Here is a 16,483-nt window from a genome sequence, read left to right on the forward strand (position 1 = left end):
GTGCTTGCCTTGCATGCACAAGGCCCTGGGTTCGATCCCCAGCACCAAAAAAAAAAAAAAAAAAAAAAAGAAAGAAAAAGTAAGGGCAGTGATGCAACTCGGTGGTAGAGCACCCCTGGCTTCAATCCCAGCACTTCTGGAAAAACAAGACAAAAACACAACCAACCCCACCAGAGGCTCCCAGGGCACTGTGTCACCTGTGCCCCTCCCTTGTCCACTCTAGTATCTAGGGTATTCCCCAGGCTTCTCCTGACCTGCCACCCTGTCCTGTGCCACATGGTCCTTGCCATGCTGTTCCAAGGCCTGTTGTGCTCCACCTGGCAGTAGCCTCAGAAGGGTCTCCCTGACCCCAAAGGTCAGGCTGTCCAGCTAGCACACACTCCTGCTGCCCAAGCCCCACTTTCCTGTCCCCCCTTGTTTAGTGTGCTCAACATCTGTCCTGCCTCAGAGACAACACTCCAGGAGAGGAGCCCAAGCTCCTGCATGGGGCCCAGCACTCTGCCAAATGACCAGGAGGCTCTTCAGGCCCCTGGAGGACTTGCTGGGTAGAGAATAGCTGAGTGGAAGGCACCAGCTAGGATAGGAAGCTGGTGCACTGTTCCCACCTCCCAGGCAGTGGTGAGGTACCTGGGAGCTGTGAGCATGGGGCGGAGGACAGCAGATAGGATGAGCACAGCCTCAGCCACAGCCCCTCCCCACCCCTGACACCCTGACAGGAGCCTGCTGCTGACTCCTGGGCACTTGGATGAGAGCAGCTGTGGTCTCAGTGCTGGGGAGCACAGGCAAGGCTGGCAGAGGCTGGAGCACACATGGAGCCCTTGGATGCATCATGGAGGGTCCTCTGCCTGGGCCACAGGGGAGGCAGGCAAAGCACCAAACCCAGGAACTCCCAAACACACTGCAAACAGGGGCTCTGTGGGAAGGTGAGAGGCTCTGGCGGACTGCTGCAAGGGAAGAGCCTTCTCCCAACTGGAGAGCTGCTGTCTCCTCCACTCTCAGACAAGCATGCACCAGAGGCTGGAGATAGCTGCTGTCTCCTCCACTCACTGAGGAGCATACATGTGCACCAGAGGCTGGAGACAGCTGCCATCTCCTCCACTCTCAGAGGAGCGTACGTGTGCATCAGATGCTGGAGACAGCTGCTGTCTCCTCCAATCTCAGAGAAGCCTAAGTGTGCATCAGGGGCTGGGAACAGCTGCTGTCTGCTCCATTCAGAGGAGTGTATGTATGCATTTAAGGCTGGAGACAGCTGCTGTCTCCTCCACTCACAGAGGAGTGTACATGTGCACCAGAGGCTGGAGAGAGCTGCTGTCTCCTCCACTCTCAGAGGAGCCTATGTGTTCATCAGGGGCTGGGGACAGCTGCTGTCTGCTCTACTCACAGAGGAGCATACCTGTGCTTCCGAGGCTGGAGACAGCTGCTGTCTCCTCCACTCACAGAGGACCTTACGTGTGCACCACAGGCTGTAGACAGCTGTTGTCTACTTGTACGTGTGCATGAAGGTTGGAGACAGCGTTTGTCTCCTCCACTCAGAGGAGCGTATGTGTGCATTAAGGCTGGAGACAGCTGTTGTCTCCTCCACTAACAGAGGATTGTACGTGTGCATTTGATGCGTGAGGAGGGAGCTCCGTCACCTTCACAGGCAGGGTCCCCAGACTCAGGGTTGGAATTCCTGTCAGCTGGGAAAGGCCACTCCAGGAGTGCTGGGTAAGCCACTGGAAGGATGGGATGCCATTTCCTTTACCAGGAGATGGGACATGGAGCAGGGGAACAGTGCCTGTGACAATGACAGGAACAACAGTGAACATTCACTCAACATTCTGCATCTCAACCGATCTTTAATTTCACAGCCACTGACACGAGTTGATGACTGTCTGATACTGTGCAGATTCTTTCTTGGTGGACTAGAACTCACATCACCATTCCATCACCAAGATCACCACTGAGAAGACCCACCTTGCTCATAACAGCCCCAGTTGGTCCTTTGCCTGGGAACTTCAGCATTCTGGTCTAACTCATTTCTCAACTGTGGCCTGTGTACATGTACAATAAATCATCCCTTCCGCTCTTCTAGCTGAAGAATCAAAAATAAATAAATAAATAAATAAATAAATAAATAAATAAATAAATAAATAAATAAGGGTTGCCAAGCTTTTTCAAATGGAACACCTCTGAGGCCGGGCCCGGTCTCCATCTCCTGCCCAGGAGGTGCCCAGGGGCGGGACTCAGTCTCAAGGACTCTGACAGGCAGGCAGGGTGTCACCCTTGGGGGGCTCAAGGAAGTCCCTCCAGAGGTGGAGGAGACTGGGCCTTCCAGGCTCAAAAAAATGCATTGGGTTTTAGCAAAGGAAGAGCTTTAATAGAAAATGAAAGATAAGTCTTCTCAGAGCAGAATGCAGACTATCTAGAGAGCAAGACACAATTTCAGGCTCTTCTTTTACAGGACATCTGGTGAGGAATAGCATGGAAGGTGTGTGAGAGGCAGAGTGACGAGGCCCAGCAGCCTCCCAGTCCATGTAGGTCCATGCCCACTGGCACTCAGCCTGGCCTGTCATGGCCTATCCTGGGCAGACAGCTTGGTCCCCTGCCTGGTGGTCTGCACCTAAAGTGACAGGCTGTCCCTGCTTGGGGAAAACAAAGCCAGACCCTGGAGACAGTAGAAACAGGTTTACTCAGTAACCACTGCAGCAGAGGAAAGAGAGGTCTGTGTAAAACTGGGCTCGACTAGGACCCTTGCAGAGAAGCCTGGGAGAGTAGGGAGCACAAAGGCAAAGGAAGGTGGAGAGGGCAGAAGAGACCAATGAAAATAATAAAGACAAGCCCTCCAAGCTGGTTAACTGATGCTCATGGAGCCTCCAGCAGGGTGGCAGTGAGTCCACCCTCTCATGGGACTGGGCAGGGGCAGCAGTCTCCCTGCATGCTCCATGTCAGCATGGCCCTAGGCCCTGAGGCAGAGGTCTGTGCACAGTGAGCTTACTGAGCCCTCGCTGTCAACTCGTCCGAGTCCTGAGGCGAAACAGTCACATCAACACCACATTCTGAGGCAGAGTCACCACCTAGACAGGGAGCCAGTGACACGGAGCTGGCACCCAAAGCTGCCCTTGGAGATGGAGTCGAGCCTGCAGGTACTCCACAGAAAGGTGGTTACATCCGCAGGGACAGGGCAGTCCCTGAGCAGCTCTGAAGCACACTGCAGGCACAGAAGAGGGTGCAAACCCTGGCCAGCTGGGAAAGAGCTCACCTGCCTCCAGAACACACTTACAACTGAGGGACCACGCTGTGGGCCAGGACAGAGGCCAGTACTGCACTGGGCCTCATGCACCTTCAGGAGGCCTGTGCACGGTGGTCTCAGATGCTCAGAGACAAACTCGAACACGCCCAACCTGTTGGTCAGATGCACCCGAGTGGCTGGTGCCATGTGATGCCCTGTCACAGTCATGAGCTGTCAACAGCCCAAGCCTCCCCGTGCTGTCCTGTGAGCCAGGAGTGTCAGGCCCACGTGCTTCACAGATCCTCTCGAGGTTGTGCTGGAGGGAAAGTCCCAGGTGGGGGAGTCAAAGCCCAGTGCCCAGCAGGGCAGGCTCTTGCTGCTCACCATGAAGCTGGATACTCCCCATCCGTTTCTCAGCTGACATGCCCACATGCACCCCCCTGACCCCTCTCCTGTGTGTGGCCCCGGGTGGCACACAGGAAAGCCAGAGAAACCCTGGTCACTGCTGTAAGCTGCCTGCCATCTCCAGATCTATGGAGGAGCAGGGGGCTCTCCATGGCTTCCAGAAAGGGCATACTCTTGGGCTCTCTCAGTCCTTGCAGTTTCTGGTTCAGGCTGAGGAAATTCAAGGAAATGTGTCATACAGCACAAACCCATCCTGACCTCTCCAGGTGTGTCCCCTGCAGAGTAGAGCACTGGACCAAACAAGATGGTCCTCCAGTCCAGGGGTCCAGGCCTGTGTCCACCAACTGGGGCATGGGCTGGGGGTGTACGGTGCAAGGGGAGAGGTTCACGAGTGCTTATCCTCTGCTGGGGACAATAAGATGTGTTCCTTACATCAACAGGACATATTTTCAGGTAAGCAAAAAGCTCCACGTTTCAGGGAGACCAAGGTATCCTGGGTCACATAGTCAGCTCCTGGACAGCAGGTGTGACTTCAAGACCCTTGCCATATCACCAGCTTCTGAAGTGTACTCCATGAATGCCAGCCATACCCACACTTAGGGACAGACTCAGGACCCAGCCTGCCTCTCAAGGGGTTAGGGCCAGCCCTGGGTGGCTGTAACCAGGGATGAGTTTTAAGAGAAGTTGCCAGGTAAAGTAGTCAGAAGTGAATTCTAGGCATGCCACTTCTGGACACCTTCTAATATCAGTGCAAACACATCCTCATTGTTGAAGCCACTTTGAGGTGACTTCCTTAACTTGCTGTCTGGCAGGGCTCGCAGGGTCCCCTTCAAGCTTGCTCCTCATCTGCAGGCCCTGGGTTCTAACCTCTGTGAACTCAAAACTACAGACTGCACCCTGAGTGTGAGGGGAATGGGCTTTATTTAATGGGCAAATAAACATACATTTTGCACGAAGCAGGACATTCCTAAGAGGGCAATTCTGAATCTATCCCAACACTCCACTTTCCTGCCAGTATAAAGGACCTCACATAACATGAGCAAGTTAAGGCTGCAGGTTTACTCACATCTATTCATTCCTACAGGTGCGTTTTCTGATGTTGCGTGAGCCTTGAACTGCGGTTAAAAGCTTTGCCACAGTCATTACACTTGTAAGGCTTCTCTCCGGTGTGAATCCTCTGGTGTATGATCAGGTGTGAGCGCCACCTGAATATTTTTTCACAGTCACCACACTGGTGCAGTTTCTTTATGGTGTTAACCTTTTTACGGCTCACAAAGGTGGAGCCTTCCAGGGTATTCCCATATTCGTAGTACCACTGGGCTCTCGTGTGTATTCTCTGGTGTTCAATAAGATAAGAGCTCCGACTGAAGGCCTTTCCACATTCACTACACTCGTAGGGTTTCACTCCTGCATGAATTATCTGGTGTTGGAAGAGGGTTGAGTTTTGACTGAAGGCTTTCCCACATTCAGTGCACTTGTAGGGCCTCTCCCCGGTGTGCACCCTCTGGTGGATGGTGAGCTGTGTGCTCATGCTAAAGGCCTTCCCACACTGGAGGCACTCATAGGGCTTCTCTCCCTTGTGGATCCTCTGATGGTAGATGAGGCTGGAGCTCTGGCTGAAGGCTTTCCCACAATCGTGGCACACGTAGGGCTTCTCTCCAGTGTGGATCCGCTGATGCTGAATGAGGTGCGAGCCCTGCACAAAGCCTTTCCCACACTCATCACACTTGAATGGCTTTTCTCCGGTGTGAGTTCTCTGGTGGCGAATGAGTCGTGAGCTACACCCGAAGGCTTTTGTGCACTTGTTGCATTTATAAGGCTTCTCTCCAGTGTGAATCAGCTGGTGCTGACTCAGACGAGAGATCCACCTGAAAGCCTTCCCACACTCATCGCACTTAAAGGGTTTCTCCAGAGTGTGACTTCTCTGATGTGCAGTGTGGCCTGGGCCCTCAGAAGCTCTAGGCATCTGAGACCGCTCCCCAGCGTGCATCCTCTGGTGCTGAGCTAGAGTTGAGCTCTGGCTGAAGGCCTTGCCACACTCCTTGCAGGGGTAGGGTCTTTCTCCAGTGTGAGTTCTCTGATGTCTAACCAGCTGAGACTGCTGGCTGAAGGCCTTCCCACACTCCCGGCAGCCATAGGGCCTCTCTCCTGTGTGGATCCTCTGATGATGGATGAGGCTTGAGCTCTGACCAAAGGCCTTCCCACATTCCTCACATCTGTATGGTTTCTCTCCAGTATGAATTCTCTGATGCTGAATTAGTTTTGAGCTCAGGCGGAAGGCTTTTCCACACTCCACACACTTGAATGGTTTCTCTCCAGTGTGGATTCTCTGGTGCTGATTGAGCTGTGAAGACAGCCTGAAGACTTTCCCACACTCCTCACACTCATATGGTTTCTCCCCACAGCAGTTACTTCGAAGTTTCCCCTGAAAACAGCCAGATAATTGTTTTTGGCATTCTTGACAGTAGTTAGGCTTCCCTTGCATACTAACTTCCTGGTGTGCAGCCAGGTCTGGAGTGTGTCCAAAGCATCTGTCACATACCTGGCATTGCTGTGATGACCCCTGCACGCCAGCTCTCTGACCTTTACCAGGCTGATGGCCAAGGCCACTGGCCCCCAGTTCCTTGTGTTCCTGCATAGTGTCCTTAGTAAAGGTCTTAGGAGCCACAGTCTCTTTACTCGAACAGTGATTCTGGAAGAGGGAGCCTCGAAATGTCAGCACAGGGCTGCTTGGATGTCTCTCTAACCAGACCTCAGAACTGGAAGTGTCTGCACAGCCAGGACCCTGAGGCTTTAGAAGGTCCATGTCCTCCTGCTCACGAGAAAGCCTAACGGCAGAATCTGAAATAAACAAGAAATGAAAATGCTCCTTATGTACTGAGCTCACCGGACAGAGATTGAGGTGGTGGGAGGGCCAGCACTTCCTAGGGCAGGCTGCAGGCAGCATTGCTATACACCCCAGGGTTGATGTCTATGAGGAGAGGTCCCTGGAAAGGCCTCATGACTTGGCTTCATTCATGCTTTTCAGTCAACAGTGATGAAGTGCTCCTCTCTGCTAGGCAGGGTGCTGGGAGCTGCATGTCCTAAGAAGGGTCTGTGAGCAGAGGGGCACCACAAAGGGGATGTCCATGAGGACACACAGTGAGACTGGACAAAGCCAACCTGAGGGTGGAAAGTTTACCAACAAGGATTCTCAGAAGGGCTCAGAGTCCCTTGCATTCCAGCTGGTGAACAGGGAGGTAGAAGAGGGTCTGGTCTGTGAATGGAGGGAAGGGGTAGGAACAGGAGACTGAGGCTGTAGAGCTGTGGGGGGCTTACCTGGGGAGCCCAGAAGAGGTAGCGCCAGGTTGCCCAGGGCTGCTCTCTACCTCCTGCACCTGCCACTCCTTGCTAGGCTAGAAGCTGAGTGCCACACCCAGCAGACACACTGACTTCCCTTTGGCTGCAGCAGGGTGCTGGAGGGTCCCACACGCACCAGCACCCCAGAGGACCTTCCGGACATCTGCTTTCCTTCTGGACTCTGCTTCAGGCTCCCATCCTGCTCTAACGTCCCAGAGGGCACCTCTGCTGAAGCTACGCTTCTCCGTCGTCATCATCACAACACAACCACACAGTCACAGTCACAGCCAGCCTGCTTCCACCCATGGCAAATTCACAGCTCAGTCAGGGCTTCAGCTTCACAGCTCTGCTCACTCCTAAACAACAGTGGTTGGGTCTCCAACTTCCTGTGATCGCCATGCCTTTCAGGAAGGGCTCCCATCTACTTAGCTCTTCTGCATACAGGGAACAGATCCCAGTGATTCCTAATTGGTCTTCCACAAGGCAGTGAGGTCAGCAGAATCCCCACCCATAGGGAAGCACACTGGCTCAGAGCGGAGCAGACTGCACAAGGCCATGCTGATGAGGACAGTTCTGGAGTCATTAGACAGCTCTCTCCCTTCTCAGCCTTACAGCAAAGCTGCTCCCTGGGCAGTGCTTGCTCGGCCCTCCTCCCAAGCCTTCCTCTGCCTGGAGGTGAGAAAGCAAGACACTAAGATCCCCAGCAAGTACTGTTCCTGCTCTTCCCCCTGCCAGAAACTCAGGCCCAAAGGAGAGTGAGGTGCATCCCTGGCATTGCTAAGCCAGGAACTGCCCAGGCCTCTGGCTGCACAGAATCAAGCCTGCATTTGGTCACACAGCTCACAGTCACTTGCAACCACTGACCAAAGGACCAAGACATCACAGACCACTTGGTTATGCTTATATTTTCCAACCTCTGGGTCCCTGTGCTTACATCCCCAAGAGGCTTGATATCCATTTCCCAGTTCTTCCCCCACCCTGCACAATGCCAGGCCACAGCCCCACCTTGTCCTGCTGCCCAGCCTCCCACAGTTTCCTGCCCAGCCCATTTCTTTCTGACTCTGACACTGACAGCTCTGGCATGGCACCCTTGTAATTAAAGTTCAAGGCCCTCTCCACTTCCCTGGAACACAAAGGTCCCTCTCCAACAAGCTGGGAAAGGCAAGCACTATGAAAGCAAGATCTCTCTAGAGGAGAGACCCATGTCTTCCCAGAGCAAAGGCACAGTAGTGCCTGGCTGATGACTCTCCTGTCACTATCTGGGGACAAGGAGCTAGGAGTCACACATCAGGGAGCTCTGGCGGTAGGCAAGGGCATGGGGAGGGACTGCTGCAGACTCTGCCCCTGGCCACTGTTCCCTCTAGTCCCCTTCAATATCTGAGGCCAGCTGCACCTGCCGGGGACAAAAACTTGCCTGGGCATTTCCTTTACTCTGTGCCTTCTGGCTGAGTGCTCCTGCATACCATACTCTAGGGGTGGCATTCCTGCCCTGAGGTCACTGTGGGTTGCCCTACTTGCTTCATCACTAGAAGGACAACTTGCTGCCTATAACCCTATCAAGCTGTCTGATTCTGCCCACGGCAGCTGGCTTTTCTCCACAAACTCCCTCCTCTGTGCAAACATCTTACTGGGAGGCTGGGTTTTAAGTGGCCCTTCAGTTTTGCCTCCTTCCCAGGGAGGATCAGAAGGAAATTCTGTAGGAGGGACAGAGGGGAATGTGGAAATGGGGTCACTTCACATATAGTTTTATTTAAGATAAGGGTGTCAGGTGGCCCCTAATCCAACAGGAATGGTGTTCTTATAAGGCACTGGCCACGTAAAGGAATGGCACATCTACAACCCAGGAACACCAACAACTGCTGCGTGAGGTACCCAATCCTGGAAGAGGAAACAAGGCCAAGTCCTGCAGACTTCTGGGCTCCATAGCCATGATACATTTGTTGTTGATGTGTGGTGCTTTGCTGCAGCAGCTGCAGGAGGCCAATGCACAGGGGTCTGATTTAAGGGGCTTGGTTCCCCAGGCCCCAAGAAGTTAGAGACAGCAGCTGGGGAGGGAACTACCTCAGGGACACATTTGCCTGAGTAGAGGCTTTGGAAGCCAAGTTTAATGCTTCCTCAGATCCACAAATTTGTGCCTTTGTTCAATAAGTATATTAGTAAAATTAGAAACTAAACAAAATATGCACAACTTCAAAAACAAACTTTTTGCTGAATGCATAGGGGCTCTGTGTCCTTACAGTTCTGCGGTGTAGTCTCCCCAAAGGCAGCCCCACACCTGTCTGTGCTTCCTTCTAGCACTGTCCCTGCCTGTGGGGTCCCACCTAAGGACACTCCTCCCCAAAGCCTCTCTGTTATGGGACCTATACCTCACCTGTCTGGGCGGACCATGGTACTTCTGCCCCCTCCACTCCCTGCAGGTCGATGACCCATGGCTCTTGTCCCTGTTCCAACCGGGAGATCAGCTCAGGTTTGAAGACCAGGAATCCTGCTGTGTGTAGGCAGAGAAGGAGATGCTAGGAGTATGGCCAGTGCTTGACATTCCCCCAAAATAAAAAGGGTGAGTTGCCCTAACAGATATTAATACATACTAGCCAGAAGCGGTGATGCACACCTGTAGCCCCAGCCACTTGGGAGGCTGAAGCGTACCCAAAACCAAAGCAATGAAACAAAAACACACCAAGAAGGAAGCTGGCCCAGACTCACAGGAAAGAACAGTGCAGAAACACACCACACCACTTCATATTTTAAAAGCATCAAGGGGAAAAGGAGATTGTTAGCAAATTATAATGGTTCAATGCTCAGACAAAAATAAAACAGCATTTTTACTTAACTCCAACACAAAAGTGGAACCATGACATAAATGAGAAAGATAAACTATAAAATTCACAGGAGAAAATGCAGGCCATCTCAGAGAGCTTGAAGTAGGGAATAACTAATAATACCTCAAAGGCACAACCTAAAGACAAAACCCAAAATTCATTATGTGAAAATCTGACAGGGCTGGGGATGCAGCTGAGTGCAGAGTGCTTGCTTTGTATGCATGAAGCCCTGGGCTCAATCCCCAGTTCTGAAAACAACAACAACAAAAAAAAAGGACCAGCATTACCAAACACGAGAGAAGGGTAAAGATACAAAGTGAATCTGTGTGGTGTTATCACCTTTGATATATTATAAGACAGACTTTGTATAAAATGCTTTCACAGCTCGAACCCTTGAGAACATCTTAGAATTGAAGTCAGTAGCCTTCCAGCAACCTGGTAGCAGATGTGACATGCCACTGCTGGCCACACACATGAACCTGGCCACACATGCTCCATTTATTTGCTCTGTACACTGTCTTCAGAAAACTTATTCTGGCCAGGCATGGTGGCACACACATATAATCCCAGTGACTCAGAAGGCTGAGACAGGAGGATCACAATTTAAGGCCAGCCTCAGAAACTTAAGTGAGGCCCTCAGCAACTGAGTCAGATCCTGGGTCAAAATAAAAAATAAAAAGGGCTGGGGATGTAGCTCAGCAGTAAAGTGTCCTGGGTTCAATTTCCAGTACCAAAAACAGAAGAAAAAAAAAAAGTTAATTTAGTAGCTTAGGAAAAAAACCCAGACTCACAAAAAAGGAGGCTTTATTAACTCCTGGAATTTTACCTACCCAGTGAGGGCTGAGTCACCTGATATGTGCAAAGTTTGGAACCAACCCAGTACTCACAGGTTTGAGTCCCCTGCTCAGCCCACGAGGGCCTGAGCACTCCGTCTCCCCAGACTCTGATGCAGGTCTGGCTGTGTGGGCGCTGACTGACTATGAGGGGAGGGGACCCAAAGTGCCACCTCACCTAGTCCGGCCACGCTGCTGTGGTTCTCCAGCATCACCTCCCTGTAGAGGGCCTTCTGGCCAGAGTCCAGACACTGCCACTCCTCCCGGGAGAAGTGCACAGCCACGTCACCAAATGTCACCGCCTCCTGAAAGGACACACACCAGCACCCCAGGGATCCCTGGGTGCCAGCCCCATTCTTGCACGGCATCACACCATAATTTAGGCAGGTGCACCAAGGGGTTGGGTAAGAGTTGCCCAGTTCCTTCCTCTAAAAATCCCAGGAAAGGGCAATTGGAGGGGAGAGGAGGGACCTGGCTCTTGGTAACCTTAGGATCCTTCCCTTCATGAGCCTCAGCTGGGCCCTGATCCGGCAGAGGTTTGCTCACTGCCTTAGGGATGGGACCAAGGGGCTACCTGAGCCTGGTAAGAGCCACAGTGAGGGCTGAGGCTGGGTCTGGGCCCAGGCCCAGTGGGCAGGGTAGAGGCCCAAAGTAGGAGGTGGAGGCTTCCCAGGGCAAGTGTGGGAATGAAGGCAGTCAGGCTTCCTACCATGAGGCTTGACGGGTGTTTTTCACTGGTCCTGGTTGGGACACCTGCTGGAAATTATGAAAGGGTCAGAGGTCAGTGTGGTGGAAGCACCCCAACTTCCAGGAAAATCAAGGCAGTACTGCGTTCCATGCACAACAGGCACATGGGTTGGATTGTGGCAACCCTGGTACATGTGGCCCTTGAAGCCTTGTACCTCTTTCAGTGTTTGTGTATGATGTCAATCAGTTCACAAACATACCAGGAGTGGCTGGCATGTACCACACACTCAAGCAGGCAAAGGGGAGGCAGCAATGAATGCACAATTACCCTACCTTCATGGACTAGTCTAGTGGAGGAAAGAGCAAAATAACCACTAAATCACAACCATGATAGTGCCAATGTAGGGAACTATGAAAACCTTTAACTAGAAAACTGATTTAGGCTGGGTGCAGTGGCACATGCCTGTAATCCCTGTGACTCAAGAGACTGAGACAGGGGATTGTAAATTCAAGGCCAGTCTCAGCAACTTAACAAGATCCTCAGCAACTTAGGCCACAATTCAAAATAAAAAATAAAAAGGACTGTGGGTGTGGTACAATGGTAAAGTGCTCCTGGGTTAACTCCCCAGTACCAAACAAACAAAAACCCCAAAACTGATTTAGTCTAAGGGGTCACTTCCCTGGGGACCTAAGCCAAGGTGATTGTAGTGGGGAGAACACTCCAGGCAACATGAACAAAATGTGCAAAGGGCCTGAAGCAATCAAGAATGAGGTTGAAGGAACTAGGGAGGGTGGATCATAGGCAGCAAGGCAAGTAGCAACTGCAGGTTGGAATACACAAGCCAGGATGATGGACTGCAGGGAAGATAGGATCAGATCAGGAACCCTGCTCCAAGTAAATAAACTCCAGAGTCCGGATACAGCTGGTATCTGTCACCAAGATGGCACCAGCCCCACGGATCTAATCTGATGCAGCTAACACCTCACTAATCGGCGACTTTTGGACCCTCACCAGGCAGTCCCCTGAGAAGTCAGAATGGGAAATGTTTCCTAGGGGAGCTTTTGGCCCAGAAAATGGTCCCAGGCAAAGGGCACAGGGAGGATGACCCGTGCAGTAGTGCCCATTGGAGGGCGGTGCTCCCTTGGCGCCTGGACATAAAGAATGCAGCTGCCAGGGCTGGAAGAGGGGTATCCTACAGAGAAAGTCAGGCCCTGAGAGGCGGCCAGAACTCAAAGACAGTCTAACCCACCCAAGGCACCGACTTCTGTGCCACTGTCACCGATTCGAAGCCTTGCAGGAGTAGAAAGTGAGAGGGAAAGGCAGCGCCCTAGAAAGAGTGATTATGCAGGAAAACCGGGGAGCGCCCGGCGGCCCAGGGCGGCGGGGAAGGCGCAGTCAGGGCTCGCCTTACTTAGGCAGGACGCCCGAGTCCGCGAGCGACCCGAGGAGGCTGCGGGGTTCGGCCACTCGACTCCGCCTCCCGCCGACAGGGTCCAGGGCGGCCGCTGCCCGACCACGGCCTCCGCCAGGCGTTCCCCGCATCTGCACGCTGCCCGCGCTCCCCTCAGGAGAGGCCAACCAGCCCGCCGTACCGACTCACCCTCCCGGAGGCCAGCCCGAGGCCCGCAAGCGCGCGACGCCGCCAGAAACGAGCCTCGCTCACGCACCCTGTCCACTTCCGGCCTTTCTGGTCCGCTCGGAGGTTAGGCCGCCTCGGTGGTTCCCAGCCCCGCCTCCCGGGTTTGGGCGGAAGGGGCGGAGCCAGAGCCCAAAGAAGGAGCAAGGAGCTCGAAGGAGAGGTCTGTGGAGGGCGGGACAGGAGCCTGGCCCAGGCTGGACCCTCGGGAGGACGAGGCTCGGGGCGGGGCCGGGAGCCTGAGAGACGCCGGGGTGAGAGGAGGGCGTGGCTGAAAAAAACGGGGGCGGGCGGGGCCAGGAGCCAAAGGGAGGGGCCCGGGCCTGAGAAGGGCGTGGCTGGGCCCGGGCGCGGCCGAAGCCAGGCAGGGCCGGGTGTGTCCCCGCTGCACGAATCGTGGGCGCACCCGGGGCTAGGGGTAGCCCGGACCGGCGCACGCCGACGGCCAGTCTCGGATCCCGGTTCCTCACGCTGGCCCCGTCGGGGCGCAGCCGGTCAGCTTTTCGGCAGCAAGAAGCCCCGGTTGGCGTCCTCTCGGCGGACGCCAGCTCCCGGGCAGTGGGCGAAGCTGGTTGGGGCCGCAGGAGGCTGTTTCTTGCTGATAGCCGGCGCGCGGAGACTCGCCGAAAGCCTCCCTAAAGGAGGGCGGCGTCGGAGCCAGCCGCCAGCTCAGGCCAGGGCGTCCTCTCGCTGCGTCTCGGGAAACCCGGCCCCTAGGTCCACGCTCTGTTGTGCTGTGCCCCGCCACCCGCTGTTCCCGGTATCAGCCTTTCCTAGGGTACTGTGGCAGAGTCTGCATGCTCCCCCTTCCCAGGCAGTGGAGGACCCTGCCTGACCTTGGGCTGACTCCACTTTATTGTGAGGCTCGGTTCGGGGCATCACACCGACGCGTGCTTGATCCAAACACCGGGTCCCCGACTCAGCCACAGAAAACCTGGCGCAGCCAATGCCCCAGCCCTGTGCAGGGAGTCCCGGTAAAAAATGTTCTAGGCTTATTATGGTTGTGGTTCAGTGGTAGAGCACTTGCCTAGCACCTGTGAGGCACTGCGTTTCAGTTCTCAGCACCACATACAAATCAATAAATAAATAAAACAAAGGTATTGTGTCCATCTAAAACTAAGAAAAATTTTTTTTAAATGTTCTAGTTCCTCTTGGAGCCCCAGGACATCAGTGCACTCCTGCCTTGAGCCTCCACCAGCTCTCATGCCAGACAGGGAAGCACTGCCCCGGTGCCCTGATGCCTTCACAGGACTTTAGATCCAACCAAGCACGCTGGCGTCTCTGGCCTACAGGACAGAGCAAGCTTCATACTGCAGCGTCCTGAACTGATAGGGCCTGGCAAACCTGTTCCCCAACCTGGCCTGCTTCCGTGAGCAGGGCACACCCAGGATAACAAGGAGCCGAGGGTGAGCTGACAAATGGGTTCCAAAGAGCCAGGCTTAGGATGGCCCCCACACCAGCCCAGTGTTCAGGTGATAGGGCACTTAGGCCCTGAAGGTTCTATTTGGAGAGGGAAAGGGGTCTGCCTCTTACGTCTGTGCCACTGCAGGCCACTCCAGGGCCTCCACACGTCTTTTCACTGAGCCTAGGTCCGACTGAGCAGTCACAGACCCTTGCAGGGTTGCAGTGTTCTCTGGGCCAGGCCAGATCACTTTCCCTCTAATCCATCTGGGATCGGGGTTTTAGGCTTCCTGGTTCTCCCTGCTTTCCTATAGTTTCCTGAGTGACGGAGCGCCTTGGCTTACGCTTTGGCCAACTGTTTTCCCTGAATCCAAGCTGGGGTCTTGGACATTCCCAGGTACCCATAATGCTGCTTAGGTTGTTGCTCAGAAATACTGAGAGATAACTTCTGTTCCTAAATAGGTAGAAACTAGCCCCAACCTTGAACTAAATTCCTGAAGCCCTCTTCTAACTCCATAGGCCCTCCTTGCAGACAAACCTTGATAGAACCTATCTGGTCCCCAGGAAGCTGATCCTTTGTAAGTTCCCCTAGTAAGTGCTGAGGAATTAGTGCTTCTTTTTTTTTTTTTTTTTTTTTTTTGGTGCTAGGGATTGAACCCAGGGCCTTGTGCTTGCAAGGCAAGCACTCTACCAACTGAGCTGTATCCCCAGCCCCGAATTAGTGCTTCTTACTTTGGAATCTCAACTGACCCATCTTGGGATGGTTTGGGGCACTCCCTGTGGGAATCCCCCTCTGCTGCCCTCGAGGTGTCTCCAGCCTTTGTTTCAGCAGGACAGATCAGGGTTCCAAGTTGTAAATGTTTCCAGAAACATCCCAACTAAAAAGCTACTTTTAAAGAGATGCTGTGTTTCCAGGAGCATTTCAGTATCCTGGCAGACAAGCCAGAGTCATGTAACTTTAAACAGGCAAGGACAGAGGGAGCACCTCCACAAGGCCTGGATACACACGAGTCTCACAGTGATTAAAATGTCCTGGGGCTTGTTTTAATAAGGTGTGGTAAGACACACAAACACAGAAATGACTGTAATGAAGGAATCTGTTCATGGACACAGGTGCCTAGAAACAAGAAGCAAGGCATGCCACACAGGGCCACCTGGGAAGGACCAGGAGTGGTCAGGGCAGAAAGGAGATGGCAGAATATGGGCCAGGGTAGGCTCTGGTCTCCAGGGATGTCTCTTGTTTGGTGCCTGATCCTGGGGTAATTTAGGGTACAGGAAATAATGGCTTGCTGTGTGAAATTCATAAAGGAGAACTGTGGGCTCTGGATGGAAGGGGTGTCATTTGCTGCTTTAGGAGTCAGCTAGTCCTGGAAGGGGCAGCCCTTCAGGTTCAAGGTCCCACCTAAGGTGACCGTGGGGAGAAGGCACTGCACACAGCATGTCTGGGCATGATCTCTGTTACATGTTCCAGAATGTCTAAGTGAAGTCTTACTGGGTAAGTCTTACTTACCTAGTCAAACTGATTATCAGTCTTGGAAATCAGGATTGGGTCCTCGTTCCCCTGGTGTTGAAGATGAAGCACCTGAGAAAAGCCGAGGCAAGTGTAGAAAGCACATTTTATTTAAGAGAGGGAGAGACACAGAGAGACCTCTCGGGGAGGAGGGGATGCAGAGCTGGGCATCTGCAGGGGTGGGTGTATCTTGCCTTTTTTTTAGATCCCAGGTTTCTTCACCTTCCCAACCTGCCTATATGCCTAAGGGCAGGAAAACAGTGCCCTGCGGTACTCATTAGCAACTCCTTGTGCTGGGAGCAGGAATCCCCAGAGCTTTTAGCAACCCATTTCCTTTTCTTTGACAATTAGCAAGTCAGCCCTCATCTCTCCAACCTAATCAGTTACTATCTATGCAGACCACCTGTCTTTCACCCCTGTCTCAAAGCCTGGGTGCCTGGAAGGGACTGTGGAGGGGAGACCAGAGCCTGGGGAGTACTCTGGGGAGCAGAAGGGTTTGTGGCACCTTGGGTACCTGGGCCCTCAAATAGAAGAAATAAGTATAGGTAGAAAGGGGACTAACTAAGCCAGGCAGTTGACACTTATCTATAATCCCAGCTACTGGGGATGCTGAGGCAGCAGGATGGAAAGTTTGAGGCCAG

General features: G+C 53.3%; 1 protein-coding gene across 10 annotated transcripts; it reads right to left on the reverse strand.

Moving 5' to 3' along the window:
- Positions 1-1,559: 1,559 nt before the first annotated feature.
- Positions 1,560-13,008, reverse strand: ZNF7 (zinc finger protein 7). 10 transcript variants are annotated; one of them, XM_079134838.1, is made up of 5 exons: positions 12,896-13,008; positions 11,317-11,360; positions 10,786-10,912; positions 9,327-9,443; positions 1,560-6,457 (listed from the first exon to the last, which is right to left on the reverse strand). In XM_079134838.1, exons 2-5 carry the CDS (start codon positions 11,317-11,319, stop codon positions 4,695-4,697), a joined length of 2,010 nt encoding a protein of 669 aa, XP_078990964.1. In that variant the 5' UTR covers positions 11,320-11,360; positions 12,896-13,008; the 3' UTR covers positions 1,560-4,694. The 10 variants fall into 10 exon arrangements, with proteins under 10 accessions (XP_078990964.1, XP_078990963.1, XP_078990962.1 ...); XM_079134837.1 differs by having other exon boundaries at positions 11,317-11,363; positions 12,896-13,002; XM_079134836.1 differs by having other exon boundaries at positions 10,786-10,945; positions 12,896-13,000.
- Between the last annotated feature and the right edge of the window lie 3,475 nt (positions 13,009-16,483).

Source organism: Sciurus vulgaris (assembly GCF_902686455.1).
Source record: "Sciurus vulgaris genome assembly, chromosome: 1".
Classification (NCBI taxonomy): Eukaryota; Metazoa; Chordata; class Mammalia; order Rodentia; family Sciuridae; genus Sciurus; species Sciurus vulgaris.